This window comes from Synchiropus splendidus, chromosome 4 (assembly GCF_027744825.2).
Source record: "Synchiropus splendidus isolate RoL2022-P1 chromosome 4, RoL_Sspl_1.0, whole genome shotgun sequence".
In the NCBI taxonomy this organism is placed as follows: Eukaryota; Metazoa; Chordata; class Actinopteri; order Syngnathiformes; family Callionymidae; genus Synchiropus; species Synchiropus splendidus.
The window spans coordinates 14,897,351-14,917,124 of NC_071337.1; the positions used below are offsets into that span (position 1 = coordinate 14,897,351).

Here is a 19,774-nt window from a genome sequence, read left to right on the forward strand (position 1 = left end):
AAACCGCCACACAGATACAGATCTTTTATTTTGCACCTCTGTAGTTACACCTAAATCGTGGTGTGCAGTCAGTCCAATGTGGTTTTGACACTATTATTTATCGCATTTATTTGTCAGTCTTTGCCCATTCTGGTGGTGTCAAGACTTTTTTTCTTGGCTTCATACCACTTTTCATTTTGTTTCTGGTGAAGTGAAAAGCCATTTAGTTATTTTAAAAGAAACATTCAATCACCTCTGCATTGTCCTTTGTCTGTGTATCACTTGCAAAACAAAAAGCTACTGTAAGTTAGCTGCAGTTAGACGAATTGTTCTCCCCTTAAGAGACAATTATTTGGAGTGGTACTATATTTTCGGCAAGACATTTCCCTCCCTCATGTTATTTATCCCATTACTTTCCCTGACCTGCTCCACTCACTTTCATGTGAATATCACTCAGATCTACCCAAAAGCCTTTTCCTGTTTGTTTGTTCTCCCTGTCTGACGCTGGTGGTTGGGATGTTATCTCTGTGGTTATCCTCAACCTGTCAATACTTAAGACAGATAATGGTTGTGTATTTGCTTTTCATACTCTCTTGTTAGTCCTTATGGCTGGAAACCGGAGAGGCCGTTATATAACTTGCTGCAGTCTGAGGTTGTGTGAGCGTGAAAGCCGTTATGAAGTATTTATGATCATCCCCAGTACATCATGAATGTTAATGGAAGATATGGGATAGCCCTGAAAACGAAGAAGAAAGATGAAAGGGGTGAAAGTGGAGCTTCGTCCTCCACCATCCATTTCTAGATTATCTTTCCTGACATGGTTGTGATGACTGCATCTTTCTCCTTTTCTGTCGTGGTTTGTTCCGTCTTTTATTGGGAATATATGACAATCTTTGGAAAGTTCAAGTGGCTTTGCCTTCTGAGTGGCTGGATGTGGTGTGTGAAGTGACCAATCGTGCCAGTTAATAATCCAAAAGCTGGCCACATGCACCTAATGAAAGGAGTGAGGAATTTAACTCCTCATGAGGTGTGTGTTGTTATAGTGCACTCTCTGTAGTATCCCAGACGCACAAACAAGCAGTGTTCTGTTTGAAATGTAACTCATAAAGCACATTTCTCTCATCCAGTATCAAAGACTGTCAGAGTGTTTTTAAGTATGAATCATGTGCTCTCACCAATTTCCAGTTAAAACAGACTCTTTTTAAAAGAGACTGTACACGTGTTTCACTTAGACTCACTCCAGTTTTGTGTGTTTTTAGTTCATATTTTCTATCATAAAGCTACTCTGGAGATTATATCTCCTAATGGAAACACCTTCAGGTCATTGAAATCTAGAGAAATAGAGCATTATTGTCCCTTTTCTCTCCCCTCTCATTGTTAACGGTACACTCAGACTCCAAGGCTCTAATGTTGCATGGCTCTTGCTGGCTCACCATGTATAATTTAAAGGGCCCTTGACCTGTTAATTTCAGGGATTTTTTAATGATACATTACCCCAGAGGAGAATTGTTGTAATGCTGCGTGTCCACCAGGTGGTCAGGGTCGGTACAGGTGGGGTCGAGGCGTAGTGGAACTCTTTCCTTCTGGGCAAGCTTTGCTTTCACGCCGAGTTCCTGTACTCTTGAATGAGAGTGTCGTTCAGTCGAGTGGAACTCTCATGGGATAGTTATGAGATGGTAAACAAGATTTTTTATGGAAATGAAATGAAAACTGCTTCGACCTAAACAACTTGGAGTTGCTTCTGTGTTGAGGCATTCTCCAAATACACATTTAAAGCCATGTCTGAAGTCACATCAATAACCTTGGCCTTACCTACACGAAGGCTCTTAAAGTGTTGGATTGTACCGGACTGTTTTGTCACCTCTTTGTTGAGTCTTCTGACTTCATTTCTGCAGCCTCATTGCTAATTCAATTTCCTGTTGCTGTCCTGAGGAGCGAATGTGACGGAATATCTTTGAAAATGAATGGATATAGTCTTGTTTGTTGCGTCCAACTCATTCAGTCTTCTCTTCTCTCACTCATGTTCGTGATATTGGCTCCCGAGAGCCTGATCAAATGATTCAGTCCTAGTTATCCAACTCTTGTGTAAGTCTTAGTGAAGCAGCCAAATAAAGGGCAGCCATGGGTCACATGGTCGCTGACTTTTCTGACCCTTTATTGGCATCTCACACTTTTCGAAACAACACACCTTTGGACAAAGCTGTAGTGTTTCTAAGTAGTTTATTATCTCTGCTAGTCACAAAAGGAGTTGAAATTTTGCAGCATCTATTTTCTTTTTATTTTCTTGTGTTCTTGTTGTCTCATTTTTCTGTGTTTTTAATTGAGACTTCAGATATGTGCTGTCTCTGAGCCTTTCCCGTTCGCATTGTAACGCTTCTCTTTGTTCCTCCAGATTTATTGGCCAATCGATGGGGATTGTACGAGGAGCTCCGCCCACCTTCGCTGCCTTCCCACCTCCTCATTGCCTCACCTGCGACATCTCTTCCACCCCCATCCACACCGTTGTGTCTAATTTTATCCAGCCTTCCATACAAAAAATGACTCAGGAGTTCACTGAGTGGTCCTCTATATGGATTTCTACTGCTTATAATAGACAGTAAAGGAAAACAAGAAATGTCAATCATAAAGAAGCCATAAATCAACCACATCCACACTCACATACATATACTTACACAATCACACACACACAAACAACACAGCCACATACTCAAACAGCCATCACACACCTGCAACACAAGTTCTCGCTTGGAATGTTCTGCACTCTCTTCCTGTGCTGAGTCAGCTGTTTGATTCTTTTTTTGGGGGGATTTTCTGCAAAGCTGATTTGTGGGAAGAAGAAATTTAACTCCTTTTGGAAATCCCAGATGGATTAAACTTCGATGTTGAAGCTGCAACGTTATTTTGAGGACAACTTTGTTTTTTTTTGGGCCACTTTTTCCCCAACGAGGACGACCCCACTCGCCGTCTGGCAGAACAATGATGATATTAACTTGAAGTGACTTTAGTTTCTTTGCTTTTGGGGGGGGTTTATGAATATTGGAGTTTATCTGTTACAGGTAATTTATTTTACTGAGCACTTTCTACCAGTTAAGAGACTACCAAATCCAAACAAAAAGCCTCAGTCAGAGAATATTTATTTTTCCTAAGATTCTAAATAGCTATATAAGTGTGTTCAAAAGGGCAGGATATTTCCGGGTGCATGCCCTCCAACATGCCTCCCCAGAACACGGAGGCTGACACCATGCAGGTCGGATCTCTTGTGGGTGAAGCCGCCGCCAAAAGCTCGGCAATGTCACAATCAGAGGATGAGAACGGAGCAGGAGAGACGGATGGAACGGGTGGAGGAGGTCGAGGAGGAGAGGAGTCTCCAAGCGAAACATCAGTCGAGGGAATTACGCTGAAGAGATGGGTGATGCACGGAGCCGTCATGTTTGGAAGGGAGTTCTGCTATGCCATGGAGACAGCGCTGGTGACGCCCGTACTGCTGCAAATAGGTGATGACACAAAACACTGAAGAGGTGTACACTGAATAATTCATGGTCTGTTTCCGTAGTTCGTTGTACACGGTGAATGCACGCTTCAAAACTAGCAAATTAGATCATCAAATCTGAACCCTAGACACACAGTAGCATAAAAAAATTATATCTGTTTTTACTGAAAAAAAGAGTCCACGATAATAATAAAAATGACATACATATATTTTTTTTATTATTATTATTATCTTGGACTCACAAGTCAGAAAAAGAGAAAAAGTATCGATAGATCATGCGCTGGTAGAACCATCAAAAGCAATTTGTGAAATCACATGCACTCCAAATTACGCAATTCAAATCAATAAAAACATCTGAGATTACATTAAAATGTCAAAAATCATGACTGGCATTTATTTTCATAAATCTCTGACATCATTTTGCATGTTTAAAGAGCATAATTAAGTTACAACAATCTGTTATTGATCCGTGTTCCTTGTGGGTGTTTGGTTTAACGAAAACCTTTTCTGTTTAACTGTACAAATGTTTGTATTGAGGCCACACAAGAGCATCATTAAATGACAAAGTCCTCATGTTATCTTTGTCATATCTTAGTTCAATATGAAGAACAATACATAAGAGGTTGTGTGATATCATGTGTATACTGGAAGTAAGAATGCTCTGGATTCCTGAACGGTGTTCAGAGATGATGTTGGGCTCCTGACGTTGAGAGACACCTTGACAGTGTGACGTCCCAGCACTTGTCCTGCCTGTCCACCTTGTTTAGTTGATCTGCCCAGAGATTAGCAAGCTTGCACTCACTCACTCACACACACACACACACACACACACACACACACACACACACACACACACACACACACACACACACACACCCGTATACACTCATCCCCTCCACTACCTAAATGAAAAGCCTTTGAGATCTGTCCAAGTCCTGCTGGACATCGATAGTGTGAAGGAAGTGCTATTGAGTTGTTTATAATTCTGTCCCTCTGGTGGCAAGCCCCCCTCCTGGTGACGTAGCGTGATCTCCTGGCTTACATAACAAGTGTAGGTTGCTTGTTGGCTCCTGAGGCTGCCTGCAGGCTCAGCAGGAGTAAGCCCCCATAGCAGATCTGACTCAGACACATAGGCTTTCAATGTTGTGTTACTTCAGAAGGACTCTGGGAGAACAGCAACAGACTTGTGTGGGTTTTCTATGACAACAATCTGTGGCTTGTTTCTCCATCCCAGTTGCCTCATTTAGAGTTGGCCTACAGTGAGACCCTTACCCTTGTGGTTGGCCTTAATAGCCCCCGAATGCAGCAAGTATTGCTGTAGTTTGTAGTTTTATGCTGTGGTGTAGGTCTTGATCCATAAATCTAATATGGAACTTCATTACTCAGAAGAATAAAGGCACTTTGCTGAATGTGTGTTTCAGGCTTCTGTCTTTAAATATGTAGAACTGGAGGTTATTTGAAGGGCAGCGCAGTGATGAGGGTGAAACTGTCTTTTCTGAGTTCTAAGGTTTCCCCTTCGGCTCTCCACTGTCAAACACGCACTCAAATATCCGTTACTGGCTCTAAAGTGACCTCTGTTGAATGAAGGGCTGCCTTTATGTTTTCACATTTGCCCTGTGTAGCTGGGTTGGCCACAGTGACCCTTTCTTGGGTACTGGGAATAAGCAACATAAAATGAATGATTACGTTTATTGTTTTTTTTTGTGCCATTCTTTTTGTCAATGAATGGTGGCGTCTTTGTTTTTGTTTCATGGTGAGGCTCAACTGTGAATGTGTAACAGAAGTTAGCTTGTGGCTCTGCAGTTAACCTCATTTTTCAAGTTGTGGGGGACACAGAAATAGCACAACGCGTAGGAGCAGGTTTGTAAAATATGAAAAGGGAAAGGACATGTACATGGACAGCACTTGTGAATACAAGTGGAAGAAGATGGTTTACATAGAGAGGGCTCATTGGTGATCTGAACATATCTGCTACAATGTATTATTGACATCTGGGAAATATTGCTTTACCAAACTGGCATATTTTGACAGAAATAGTTGAGGTTTTTTTTAAGTCCACTCAGAAAATATGAGTTATCAGTTTTACAATTATTAGAATAGTCATCATAAAATGTGTTTATTCAATAAATTCAGTAATAAAACACAAGCAAACCATTTTTTTTCCCGGTGTTCTAGGTGCAGATCTTCAAATAGGGTGTTCTGTTTAGAGTAAATATGACAAGACCACTATAAAGGCCTAGACACAAGTTGATGAGGATGGTCTTGAGTGAGTAGATATTCCACAGTTTAGGATATATAGGTCAGGATATTACAAATAAGTTACAATTCAACAGACAAGCATTGCACCGCGACAGATTTTACTCAGTTAAGACAAACGGGCTTTTTTAAGTTGATTCAGAAACACTCTCGAAATGCTGTTGATTCATCGAGGCTCCTACTTTGGATCCTTGTATTTTACTTTTATTATGTTTCATTCATTTCCTCCCGGTCAAATTCCTTTCACGTCTTACACAACTCTCCCTGTCTCTGTTTATGAAACCACCTTCATTTAATCCAGAACTTGACCATCCGAAAACCTGACCTCTGTCAACTCCCAAGTTCAGTCGATGTTTAACCAAGACAACAGACCGGCCACATTAGCTGCCTGAAATAGCACAGTCTCTATTAATAGGCTGGTGTGGAGTCGCAGACACGTGTGTAATGAAAGGAAGTATGTTTTGGGTTTGTCTGGTAGAGCCCTTACTAAAGAGTCCTTATTTGCACAACCCAAAGGACAGATGGGAAAAGCACCATATAAGGGTTTCTTTATGGAAGCCTGCAGACTTTAATCTGACTCCCCCTGGGCCAAAGGAGTTCATGCATTTTCAACGAGGCTCTTGCAAAACTGTGCAACAGCAGTGTGATTTGCATTTTCTCTTTCTGAGATGCAACATATCTACCATCAGAAGATATACTTGTTGTTGTTGACAGCAGCACATTGACTGTACGTATCAAATGAATCGCATGCATTGTCTCATCTGCATCCAGACCATTAACCCTGATGTCGGCATTTATTAAGTAATAACGGATTGTTGAAGAAAATCCTCTCTGCAGTCTCAAAAGCATCCTGAGTAAAGCGCATCACGCCGTGGAAAGCCAGCTGAAAGTGAAATATGAATGACGCGGAGGGTGAAGTAGCGTGAAGGATTAGCAGAGCTAGAGAAGGAGATGAACAGATGGGCCGAGAGAGGGCATGTTGAAGGTAAGTTTGGAGGATTGAACAGTAAGGAGAGAGTGCTGTTGCTTTTTCATTTAGAATCTGTTGCATAACCGGATTCCTCATAAATAAGAGAAAGCTATAAAACCTACTTCCAGAGGGTGAAAACAGTTATTGAGGCTATTCCACAGTCACTCTTACTCAACCTCCCGCTCTGCTGACGACCTCCCGCTGGTTCTTTTGTTGTGTCCGGTCCACATCTCGAGTTGGAGAGACAGACTCATGTTGTACACTTGTGGTTTTAAAAAGATCTGTGGATGTTGGTTATATCTTCGACAGTCACCGTATCTGTCGCCTTGTGTTTGACAATACTTTAGTCATCCATGAGTTGTGGAAAGTACAGACATAAAGCAAATAAAAGTGATGGAAGTTGGCTTTCTCAGAGAGGCGTCTCAGGGAGCTCCGATATCTGGTACAGGCTAAATGTCGGACCGCAGCCCCTTCGCACCTGTTCAGGATGCTTCCCCCACATCTCCCTGGTCAGGTGTTTTAGGCAGGGGTGCCCTGGAGAGAGATCTCCTGGCCCTGGGAAGGCCTGGATGATCCTCCTTGATGACTGGTGGAATTGGCCTGGGAGAGTCCTGGACCCAGATGAGCAGCAGAAAAATGGATGGAGTTAACTTGCATTGTTCACTTCAGTTCATAAACACTGATATCTTTGTACGACCGGTCTCAACTCTGCTCTTGTCCAGCGTCCCTTTATGCAAGGTCACCGCTAACACGCTAAATAAATATCGCTTGATCTTTCATTGTTCATGGCAGGTAGCCTAATCCCCCAAAATGATCCTATCATGTTGGCCGGTATTATCGAGCAGATGGTATAAAGGAGAGTTATGTAACTCATTCTTGCTGTCACAAATCAAGATAATCTAGCTGGAGTGGAGGCTGGAGGAGAGGGATGAGCGGGTGACGGGCCCTTTTACTGTTGCCAGATGAGCCTGTTTGCATTTAGACAGGTGACGTTTGCCTGGTGAAGAAACCGCGTTGTGAGTGGGGATGAGCGCCATTTTAGAAATGTATTCATGACTGAATCTATCTATCCATGATGAATAGAATGCTGGAATGTTTACACTCATGTGCACTGACCTTGGCTTTAAACAGGCTCCGGGCAAGTATTAAAATGCAATTAATACTGAATAATTCATTATAAAACTAACCAAATTGGATTATTTACATTTCCGATCCAGAGGTTTAACTGTTGCAGTGCCTTATGGGGCTTTCAGTATGGGTGGTTTGTGTGTTTCTCACCTGCACTTCAGAGACCTTAGTGAATGTTATTGGCTTAATGAGGTCTGAGCTATTTTGACATTTGGACCCCAAACAGCACCAAGTGTCACGAGCAGATGTTCCACAATCCCGAACAATCTAGAGGTTTTGCAGATTTGTGTTTGCTCTCCAGTCAGCAGATACTTTAGTCTTAAAGACAAAGGCGTATTATGTGTTCCTATAGCTGTGCACGTTGTCGCATGCGACGGACGATAAGTCAGGTATGCGTTCTCTAAAAGTGTCAGATATGCGAGGAATGCAGTACGGTGGGTGGGCGTGCATGCGTGTGTATGAGCTGATGTATTTGTTTGTCAGCACATTGCCGCAACTCCTCCCCCCCGGGAGGTGAAGTCATCAAAAACAAGCCCCCAGTGAGCTCTCAGGTGGTGATGAGGGACAAAGGAAGCAGCGCAGGGCAACATGTTTTCAAGCCAATTTGTGTCTTCACGGCAATACTTGCGTTTTGTTGTAAGGGTTGTGTGTTAGGCTGGCTAAGAAAAAAATGATAGCAAGGAGTTTCCTGTGAAAGTATTCAAATAATTGTTGACATTAGCAAACACAAGTCGATCTGAGCAAACCCTAGTAAAACTGTACGTCTTGAGTTTGAGTCAAGATGCATTGTGACCTGCTTTTCCATCCTTATCTTTTATTTGAGCCAAGATAGGATGAAGCTCCACGTGTCGTCCTGTGCCAGTAAATATCACCATGTATGCAGATGTAGCCTTGCTGAAGTCACATCCCCAGCTTGAACAGGAAGGTTGAAAGGCATATGCATAACCAATATGCAAACCTGTATGGACAGACCTCACTTTGTCATGCGGCATTTTCACTCCTATACTTTGTTTACCAATTACATAATAGCACCAACTGCTTTGGATCGACTGTATTGATCACCTCTGCTGGTGAAGGGCAGTGATGTGAGAGCTTCCTGTTTGCGGTGGGTCCTCGCGTTCAGATGTTGTCTTCCTGGTGTGAATAATGCATTGATCTAGATTTATGAATAATCCCCGGGGTTCAGAGTCCATATGATGAGCATTAAAATTCTGCGGACGTCACCCCGGGTCGAGTGTCCCTCTCATTCTCGCAGCAGGAGGTGGAGATTTCACTGCAGTGCTGTTGCGTAACACGTCTGTGTGAAGGCAGCTGTGTGTGTGTGTGTGTGTGTGTGTGCGCGCGCGCTTGTGTGAGAGTGTGGAAAATGTTTTCATACAAATAAGAACTTGCACCACAGTTGGTGTTATTCGTGAGCCAGACGTGAGTCATGTGCTCAGATGTCAGATCATGATTGTCTCACATTTGGTGGAGGATCATCATGGAGGCTGTTTCGGTCTGGATCAGTCAATGTCCGTCCTAACTCACTGGTGATGGTTCTCAGCGTTCTAATGACCACCGTGCAATTGATCTGGTGCTGGTGACACCATCCTGGTCTTTCTTCCTCCTTCCTCACTGATGACTGTGGCCCATCACGCACCTCAGAGGTTCCCTAACAGACACAGAGTTGTGGAGGTGAAAACGGACACAACAATTTCCACAACACTGGAATATTTTCCCAAATTTGTGGAACATGCATTGACATGAAGTGACAAAAACCCATAAAAAAAACAATATTTCTCTCTTACTTACTACTTTTTAGTTTCATTCATAAAGCAATGCGTTGTCTAATTCAGAAAGTTCATCATTTGCGTCTTGATCTAGTTCTGGCAAGCACAAGCATGATCCTGGCTCTCGCCTCTTCAGGGCACTTTACAGCTAAAGTTTGTGGGGTATTTCAAGTTTCAAGTTTATTTCAGTGCCACATCCAACGTCCAACAACAATGTGGTTCCAGAAATCGAACGGGAACAGAAAGGAGAATATTTTATGTATTTTTTGTTCTCAGACTGGGTTCAGCTTTTTCCAATGAAGTCCATTTTGTACGTCCAGAGTCCTGTCAGTAAACTTAGGCGATGGATACAGTAGCAGCTGAAATGCTGATTACTTCAAGAATATGTTTGAATCTGTAGCATTTTTGACAGTGCTATTAAACTTGTTGGTTGGTTGATATTTTCTGAATGTTTGTTAGTTGCCTAGCAGTGGGCGTGTTCTTGTAGGTTTCCACTTAACTTAACCGTCTTCCCTCCTTCCTCTCATTTCTAGACGTGTCGTCCTCATGTCTACTTGTTTCCTCCTAGCTTTATAGTGGCTCAGCTTGGTGGAAGGTGATCCTGCTGTGATCATTGACAGTGTTGTTTCTAGACTGCTATGCTGCCCCGAGATACTTGGGATGAGGTGTGGCACCCATGTCATGAATACATGTACCATGGAGGCAACTGGTACAAGGGCCACAGTTGGCCCTGAGGCCGAACACCGACTTGCCAGAGTGTCTTGCCGGAACTTTCCTCGGCTGCTAATGGAGAATCAAATGTTTGTGCAAGCAGTTGTTCATGACTGAATGAGTGGGATGCTTCGGTGTCAGGTAAACAAAACGCTGAAGTTGATCTTGTCTCAAATGCTGATGAAGCAGCTTCAACTTAAAACTGGAAAAGTAAGCTAAAAAAAGCAAATGACTTCAGTAGCAACGGTGCCGGCTCAGCGTCTGTCTGGCTCCTTTCTGCCTCTTCTAAGGTCATGCCAGCCCATTATTCAGGCCACTTTTTGCTCCTTAATGTCTTGGACTTTGAACAGTGTGTCCTTGTTCAGACATGGCACATCATTTCACTGCAGCACTTTTATTTATACCTCTAGTCTGTGTTAGGGATGCAGCAGAAAAGGTTTATAGAGATGATTTGGTGTTGTGAAGGGCAGAATTCAGAATAGCTTTTTTGTGGCGACTGGTTGGCTCTCTCTGGGAGACACGAGCTTCTTTTATGGGATGGACTCGGTCTGTGGTTCCCCTTTTCCAAAGATGAAGACTGAATAGCTTGTGCATCTCGGACAGGGAAAGCGATTCGGAGTGACACTTGTGTATCGGAAGGATTCTAGCTGTGCTGAGTGGAACAGGTTGTCATGTTCCTTATGTTGTGGGGTCCTTGCTGTCTGACCCCTCAGGTTATATCGCAGCTTGCTTCCTGGCCAGTACAGGGGGAAGGGGGGTTGAGGGCAAGTGGTGTTTATCCTGTATGCAAAAGCGGGATTTGACTTAGTGAGCTGGAAGCTGGTTCTCAGTGGGGGTTGTCCTATCTACCTAGCGCTCTCTCTCCCTCTCTGGTTCTCAGCATTATTCCTTCCTGCCTCCTTCCTCCATGACCTTTGTCTGACTCTCACTTTCACACCATTTTTCTGCCTGTTCTCTGGGAGCTAGTCATTTTTTCGTGTGGTTTTCTCACGCCAGCGCAGGATATGAAAGAATAGTTTGATGTTTAGAGGTGAATGGAGACGCAGGGAAGTGGGAACGGAGAGGTGGTGTGACGGGAAAGCAGCAGAATCTGAGCTGTGGTCGCTGGTGTAGACTTTTATTGTTGGGATACTTGGCTCCCGTAATGATGTTGTGTCTTTTGAAGTCTCACTCCAGTTCCTTCCCGGACAAAGCCTGCATGTTATTGACTTATATGACCGTCATTAAGCAGTTTTTTTCTGAGATATTTGGACGTTCTTAATCTTAAAGCAAGTCTTGAAAAGCCCTACTTAAATGTAAGACATTATTATCATTTTAAACTTAATGTTGTAATTTTTTTTTTCTGTAATGTTTGCTTTTATTAGACTCTTCATAATAATAATAATAATAATAATATAATATCATGATTTAGACTGAGACTCTTTATAAAAAATTTTCCTTTTAAAATAATCCCTTTTCTTCCATCATACTCAATTATGTTCAATTCAACAATTCCTAAAAAATGCATACTAATATATAGTGGTGTAGAAAAATATTGATATGGTCAAATGTTATATGGATATTTAACACAGACACTTGCTGCTTTTGTGACGTGTTTAACACTAATGCCACTTTCTCTTTCTCTGTTCGACTGCAAAAGTTTAAAGTTTATAACAATGAACTTGTTTTCATGCACGTAGTATAGTACTGCATTATCTGATCCCTTGAAATGATGCCTCGTGCAATACATCATGTATTGTATCACCACTCATGTATCGAGATATGATACTCCCGTATCATATCGCTAGATATCGCCATGACACCTTCCTCTCATGGCTTCACACAACAGTCTCGTGCTCACAAAATTTAAAAACTTCGACTTCACATGCAGTGAGTCGGTACTTATGAAGTAAAACTATACTTTTGAGCTCTGTGGTCCACATGCTTCTGCACTTATCTGGCAACAACTCTATTGAGCCATTGTAGTTCAACATTTAGTTTCCTGGACACAATGAAAGGGCAGCCTGCGTTTGAAAAGTCAAAGATCGAGCTTCTCTTTCTGTGTGCGAACGTGGAAACAGCGTCATAAAATAAGCAGTTTGGTGACGGACGAGGCAGGTTGAACGTCTTTTTTTTTCCCACGATCAGTCAACAATGCATCCGCCAGGCGGCCCGTGGAACCGCTCTGTCTCCATCCTCTCACTGAGCCCCACAACTCTCACCTTGTTTTTTGTCTCTATCTCTGTTTTTCTCCTTCCCTCGCTTCTGTTTGTTTCCTAGAAGGATTCCTGCTTCTGGATATTCTCAGCATTGTGTTTGTAGCCACACGTTTGCGTGGGAACTCTGCTTTCTATCTGTATGTGCGTGTTTGGGAACAGGCCTTGCTTTATTCGCAAGGTGCATCAGTGTGGTATTAATGTGTACATGTCTGTGTTTGTGTGTGCGATTGGTTTTGGTGTAGCTGAGCTTACACCGAGATCTTCTTCACTGTGATTTCAGTCTTTTAAGAACAAGTCTGATGCTGTTGGAGACAGGGCTGCCTCTGTGTGTCTGTCGACTCCGTTTGACTTTGTACGTCTGTGAATGTATGACAAATTAGAATGCCAGACAAAGCGCAACAAACTTTCCTTTGTCCGGAATAAATGCCACAACAGGAAAGGCAGCGTGAGTGACAATGCCATTTTAGGAGGGGAAGTAGTGTCGGTGTTCCCGAGACTCGGTGGCCACGGCTAGTTTATGATCAGGTGATTTACGTGTTGCAGCTCATCAGAGACTGACCAATGCAGGAAGGAGGAAATATATAAATATATATTTGTTTATCCTGGAGCAGCCAGGCCATGCTGTATATTTTCCCCCATCACTCATTCAGTTGCTCCTGTTTTTAGATCCAGCCAGTTATTGTGAAGGTCACGACTGAAACATGCAGGTGAACAGTCACTAGAGCGGCTGTTTGTGTTTCCCACGTCCTGTCCACACACCATCCTCCCCTTCCAATAATAGAGCCTTTATAATTGACTTTGAATTTCCGATTAGTTTTCCACAGACTCGGTCTCAAAGTTGCTATTGCACAGCATATTCAAAACATGTGTCTCCATCTTCTTAAGAAGCTCGTAATGAGTCACAGTGAGACTGCAAGCTGGCTGGCATCTGGACAAAGTTTTTGGACAAAGATTAAAAGCCATTGGTCAAAAAGCAATTTCTGTAATGGAAGGAAGGCAGTGTCCCCATCTGATGACACCTGTTTAAATCAGTGAAAAGCAGGCGACTGAAGTTTGGAGTCAAAGAGGTTTAAAGTAGTGCGTGGCTGAATGGATTTGGCTGAACCAGACACATTCAGTCCATCCAGTCTGAACACATAAAAAAAACCATCATAACTTCAGCGATTACTGTAGCATATTGTGCTCAGTTTATTGATTGAGGAACGCGGTGCTGACCTCATTTCAGCGACTCGCACGGCGAGTCATCACTAGCGTCCTCAGAAAATCCCGTCTGAGGAGAGGCTTGTTCTCTGTGACCTGTGCTTTATAGATGCTAGTTTCAGCTACTGTTTCAGCAACAATGGCTACTTTGAGAGTCAACTTTTCATACTGCGCAGCAAAGAGGCTTCATGCTCCTCGAGGAAGGCTTACCTCAACATTTAGGAGAACAGCCTGTGATTTCCCTTCCACGGACAAATTGGTGCTCTTTGTGTTGTCTTTTCAGCCGGAGTAAATGATTACACTGTTGTCCTTTGACTGGCTTGGTCTGTTTATTCCACCATCAATGTTGCAGTCAAATACATTTCAGGACCATGTCGTAATATTGAGGTGGGCAGTTAAATTTCCTAAAGGGCTACATGATAAACTGTGACCTTTGTGAGGGGCCGTCATGCCAAAAGAGAGGCGCCGATGACTACGAAATGTGACGAAAAAAAATCGACGAGGATGAAATGAACCATTAAATATTCAATGGAAGAAACTGTAAATATGCCATGGAACCATTATTTTACATGCATCTTATTTGAATATAAATCAGTATGGACCAAACACCTAAGATAAAAAGGCAATTCATTTTGAATTCCCTTAAAATGAATTTTGTGGAAAATACTAAAATGACGAAATTTTACTTGAATGAAGAAATTTTAGTCATGAATGTGTGTACCGTTGAACCAGTACTGGCTAAAACAGAAACAGGATAAAAAATGCCAACTTCTCAGTTGTATACTTTTAGTCTGACCTCCTCAGGGCCACAAAAACACAGGCAAAGGGCCGTAAATGGCCCGCGGGCCACACTTTGCCCAGGTCTGTTGTAATATGACTGCACCAAAATTGTTCAATTTATGACATGAAATGAAAATAATTGAGTCACATAACTGTCTCTATATCTCCCAGTGACCAGCTCTGGTCACACGCTGCTTGGCTTATATTGAGGAAATCTAGTGTGTTATTGCTCTGCTACCGTCCCACTCCCCCTCAAATCAAGGTGGTCTTAAAAAACCCCTGCAGCTGTTGTTGTCACTGTCCCGTCACTGTCACCACCATTTCCAATAACCTTCTCCTCTTTCTTCGCAGGTCTTCCAGAGCAATACTACAGTCTGACGTGGTTCCTCAGCCCGGTCCTCGGCCTCATGTTCACCCCTCTGATCGGCTCGGCCAGTGACCGCTGCACCCTGCGCTGGGGCCGTAGGCGACCATTCATCCTCGCCCTCTGCATCGGAACCTTAATCGGAGTAGCACTGTTTTTGAATGGATCCCTTATCGGTAAGTTCACAACATGTCAATGTCAACCTTTTTTTTTTTTCTTACTCATGTAGCGCCCCCAACGTAAACACACCTGAGATGCGTTCACTGTCAATATGGCAGGATGTCACAAGATGATTCAATTCAAACATGGCTGAAGACCGAAGCCTCTCAGACTGCTGAGAGTCATGTGACTCCAGTTCAAGTCGCCCAACTCCAAATTCGTATCATCATATTTTACGTTCTTACAAGTGCAGTTGAAAGTGATTTTATATCGCTATTAAAATATTTCACCGTGTCACCTCACCCACGCAGACTGAGGTTGTTTGAAAGTCATTTGTTTTCAGTCACATATATTGATCGGCAAGTGTCCGTGCACTCTGCCATCGATTTAATGGCGATCAATATCAGCGTGCATTTGTGTTACAGTACCAAAGTACATGCATTGCCATCAGTTTCACCTTGTTTTTAGAATGGTGGCCACCAGCTCCATCAAGCTTTAACTTGCCTCGCTGCACTGAAGTGCTGAAATAACTGAACTGGACTGGACTACCTTTCACTCTGGACAATTCTGAATGCTGGGTGTTAGTGTTAGGAATCTGTGTACGGTGTCAAGTCACTGTGTGCCAGGGTAAGTGGCCAGAGGAGGAAAAGCAGCAGCAGAAAGTGAAAGTAAACCTCACATTTTATTGATATTTTAGCAGTGTCAACAATAGAGCCTTGCTGTTTAGTTTGTCATTGAGCTCACACAAAATGTTTTGTTTTGGTTTGTCATCAGCTCAACGGTTCAAATGAAGGTGAACTTGTCTCTCACGGATACCTTATTGCTTTTGATCTAGTGGATGTGTCAGGTTAAAAAAAAACTCCTTGCCCTCTGGTCTGGGTGGTGAGCTTTTACTTGCCACAGCACTTGAGACACGCCAATATCCCAGTTTATTTCTCTCCACTTGACTTGCTCCTTTAATCCGTCTGTAAAAATGAGCCAGCCATTTCAGTTATTTGTTCAACTGCCTTTGACGTACATATGTTGAAAAGCTCAAAACATATTATGTAATGCCTGTTTACTATCAAGTCATATCAGTTTTAGCAAACACTCAAGCCATCTGCCTTACTTGGTGATGATATGTGCGTTTTGTGGATGCATGTATGCAACATGGGAAAGGTCCATCTGTGTGTGCCTGTGTGTTTTATATGGGAAAGGGAGAGCTGGCAGTTCACAGGGAAATGCTTCCTGTTTGCTTCCTCTATTTTACCAATCACACTTCACTTCCTGTCTGCTCAGCCCGTGAGCTGTGCCACCCTATTGTCGGCCTCGCTCACTCTCTCACAACTAGGAATGTTTGTGTTGACCTGTGACTGTTTGTGCCGCGATGACGCACCAATGAAATGTTGGTGGTGATGAGGAGCTCTGTTTTTTTTTTCAATGTGGGTTGAAGCTCCTGCTGCTGATTTTACTGATACTGTTTATTAAGTTTCATTTTGACCATTGCTATACGTCACCTGATGCAAAGGTGTCATGTGTGTGCTGGACCTCGAACTTTTCGAGGTATATTTTTCAGGACCAGTTGATATTGTGGGTCAGTCAAAATGAGCTGAAGCACTGAGAGTTAAAGGTTTTTTTTTACAGCTCATGCCGTTCTGTGTTGTGAGAGGGTGCTCCAACTGATCTGTGCTTACAAACGCAACTCTGCAGTCTTTTCTGTTTGAATTAAAATGAGTCATACACTTTGAATTTAAAAGGAATCTCTGTGAAGCTCGTCCCATCGTTCTTTTCTTTATGAAGCCTGTGTTTTTCCTCTGCCAGGATTGTCACTCGGCGATGAGCAAGGACGACAGCCAATAGGAATAGTTCTCACTGTGCTCGGGGTGGTGGTGTTGGACTTCTGTGCTGATGCGTCGGAGGGTCCGATCCGAGCCTATCTGTTAGATGTAGCAGATGCAGATGACCAGGACATGGCGCTCAACATACACGCTGCATCAGCAGGTACGGTGCTGATCATAATGGATGTTGTGAGGACGTTTTTCTCGGGCTTGACGCTGGCGTCTGTTCAGGTCTGGGAGGAGCTGTCGGCTATGCGCTCGGAGGCCTCGACTGGACGCACACGTTCTTGGCATCGGCTTTTAAATCTCAGGAACAGATCCTCTTCTTCTTTGCTGCAATCCTCTTCACCGTGTCCGTTATTTTGCACCTTCTTAGCATCGATGAACAGCTTTATGTTTCCCAACATGACCGACTCGACCAGGTAGTGCATGGGAAAAAAAAATCATGTATGCTATAGATTTTGAAAAATAAAAAAGTCCTTTTCTTGTCTCAGGAAAGTCCAGATCACATCCAGCCTACGTCCTCGAACGGCAGAGCCGGGCTTCTCGCTCCGACGCTGGAAATGATCGGTGAGGATGAGACGATGGACAGCTACGACCTGTACGATCCCTATGGAGACGACCAGTCGGACAGAGGAGATATGGACTTTCTGGAGAATGAGCTTGTGAGAAGTAAGATTGGTTTTTGGCCTGTAAACCGTGGAAGGATTGAAGAGTCCAGAAAATGCATGTTCATGTCAATAATAATGGAAAGCAGTGTTTCTTCTGGGGACGTGCTTGAGGGAGAGTGGAGCAGGGAAGAATGAATAGAGCCTCCTGAGTGTGTCCAACTCCTCACTCTGCTCACCCCATTTTTCTCCATCGCAGGTAAAAGTGACAGTGTTCTGGCCATGGCTGATGCCACCCTGGACCACCTCGAGCACGAGGCGTTGTTCATGTGCCACAAAGAGCACTCCATTTTCACTGACCACCACCTCCTGCCCCATCACCACTCGCCTCCTATGATCACCCCCTTCTTCAACGGCAACCACAGCACCCCCCCGAGGCACGGCAGCCTCAGGCGCAGCAGCACCGGCAGCCAAGAGCTCTTCCGCCCCCAAAACCTGAACCATCACCAAGTCCACCATCCCCCCGCCAGGATTTGCCGGCTGTCGGCGTTTCTGCAGGAAATGGAGAACGACGAGGGACAGGAGGCCTTGCTGAACAACCAGCTGAACGAGCAGCGGACGTTAAACGGCCGGTTGATGTCATGCGTCCACGCGGCTAACAAAGAAGCTGGCAGTAGCAGGCTTAGCGCCAAAGGGCAAGCTAATCGTGCTGGAATGGTCAAAGGTAGCTGTTGTTGGTTATTATTGGGTTGTGAAACTACCACGGTGGCCATGACAGTATGACAGAATTCATTAGAATGACAGTATTGTTTTGCTGGTTTCAGCTGCCAGCACCGGCGCTCCGACGCGACAGCCTCGTCACCACCACACTTTCTACCGCCAACCGTCCTGCACCTTCTCTTACTACGGCAGAGTCGGCAACCATCGCTATCGCTATCGCAGATCCAACGCCGCTTTCCTCATCAAACCTTCGCGCAGCATGAACGACCTGTACGAGGTAGAGGCCAGACGCCGGAGGAACCGAAGGAGGAAACGTCATCGCAGTGAAAACACCAACTCTTCCAGCGGGGATGCAGAGAGCGAAGAGGGCGAGGTGAGGAGGCGTGTTTTGGTGACAGTGTCCCTCCCACAATTTGGATCAGACCTTTGTGGAGCCGTGTTCAAGCTCCTCCTTGCTTTTTCCAGGCTTTCAAGGCACAACATGAATCTTTCTCTGTCGTCAGGTGGAGACCACGGTGCGACATCTGTGGCTCTCCATGCTGAAGATGCCGCCAGAGCTGCTGCGCCTCTGTGTCTGCCACCTCCTCACCTGGTTCTCCATCATTGCTGAGGCGGTCTTCTTCACCGACTTCATGGGCCAGGTCATCTACCATGGAGATCCCACTGTAAGAACACAGGTCCAAAGAAGGCTAACAAGTTTGGCCTTGTGGTTAACGTTTGTTTCCCATTTGAAAGGCTTCTGCAAACTCCACAGCCTTGGACAGTTATCACAAAGGGGTTCAGATGGGATGTTGGGGGCTTGTTATATACGCCATGACTGCTGCTACATGTTCAGGTAATCACCTCCTGGCTTTGTGTCCACGCTCACCTGGTTTCCTATGAAAGAGAGAAGACTGTCTGTACAGTATGTATATATATATATATATATATATATATATATATATATATATATATATATATATATATATATATATATATATATATACTCTGAATAAAGGGGAAAGAGCAACCTTTTGTTTGGTTTCCTCTTGATGTCGCATTCATACCTATCTGTTCTGATAAATAAGCAGAAGAAGTTTTCTGTCAACGTTTTTTTTGGTCCATGTTGTCATAGCTGTGTTGGTGTTTTAGTCATAAATACGAACAGGTGTCGTGTTCACATTTTCATTATTCACACATCACCTTTAACATCATTGTGATCTTTAAAACAAGCTGTGTCTTCCAGCCCTGCTTCAGAAGTACCTGGATAACTTCGACCTGAGCATCAAGATCATCTACATCCTGGGAACACTTGGCTTCTCCATCGGTATGAATCTCTTAATCCACAGATCCGATCGAATCAGACTTAAGCTCTAAATCAGATATCGTTCCTTCCTTCCAGGAACGGCTGTCATGGCGATCTTCCCCAACGTTTATGTGGCGATGGTGATGATCAGCACCATGGGCGTCATCTCCATGAGTATCTCCTACTGCCCATACGCGCTGCTCGGGCAATATCATGAAATGAGACAGGTACAAACATCTTTATAGAGATTGACCATAGCAAGTACCTGAAGCTCAAACATCTTCAATTCAACTCAGTTTTTACAAGTTTTTATGAAGACTTTCCAAAGCCAACAGTATTG

General features: G+C 43.7%; 1 protein-coding gene across 1 annotated transcript in view; it reads left to right on the forward strand.

Annotated features, from left to right (window-relative positions):
* LOC128756759 (solute carrier family 45 member 4-like) overlaps window positions 1-19,774 on the forward strand; it is a 37,918-nt gene that overhangs the window by 13,720 nt on the left and 4,424 nt on the right. The window contains exons 3-13 of the mRNA XM_053861396.1: window positions 2,372-3,473; window positions 14,833-15,021; window positions 16,805-16,984; window positions 17,053-17,243; window positions 17,316-17,493; window positions 17,689-18,153; window positions 18,254-18,522; window positions 18,653-18,814; window positions 18,885-18,984; window positions 19,375-19,455; window positions 19,531-19,661. Of these exons, the coding sequence (XP_053717371.1) occupies window positions 3,179-3,473; window positions 14,833-15,021; window positions 16,805-16,984; window positions 17,053-17,243; window positions 17,316-17,493; window positions 17,689-18,153; window positions 18,254-18,522; window positions 18,653-18,814; window positions 18,885-18,984; window positions 19,375-19,455; window positions 19,531-19,661 (2,241 nt within the window). The 5' untranslated portion in view covers window positions 2,372-3,178. The remainder of the gene's footprint in view (window positions 1-2,371; window positions 3,474-14,832; window positions 15,022-16,804; window positions 16,985-17,052; window positions 17,244-17,315; window positions 17,494-17,688; window positions 18,154-18,253; window positions 18,523-18,652; window positions 18,815-18,884; window positions 18,985-19,374; window positions 19,456-19,530; window positions 19,662-19,774) is intronic.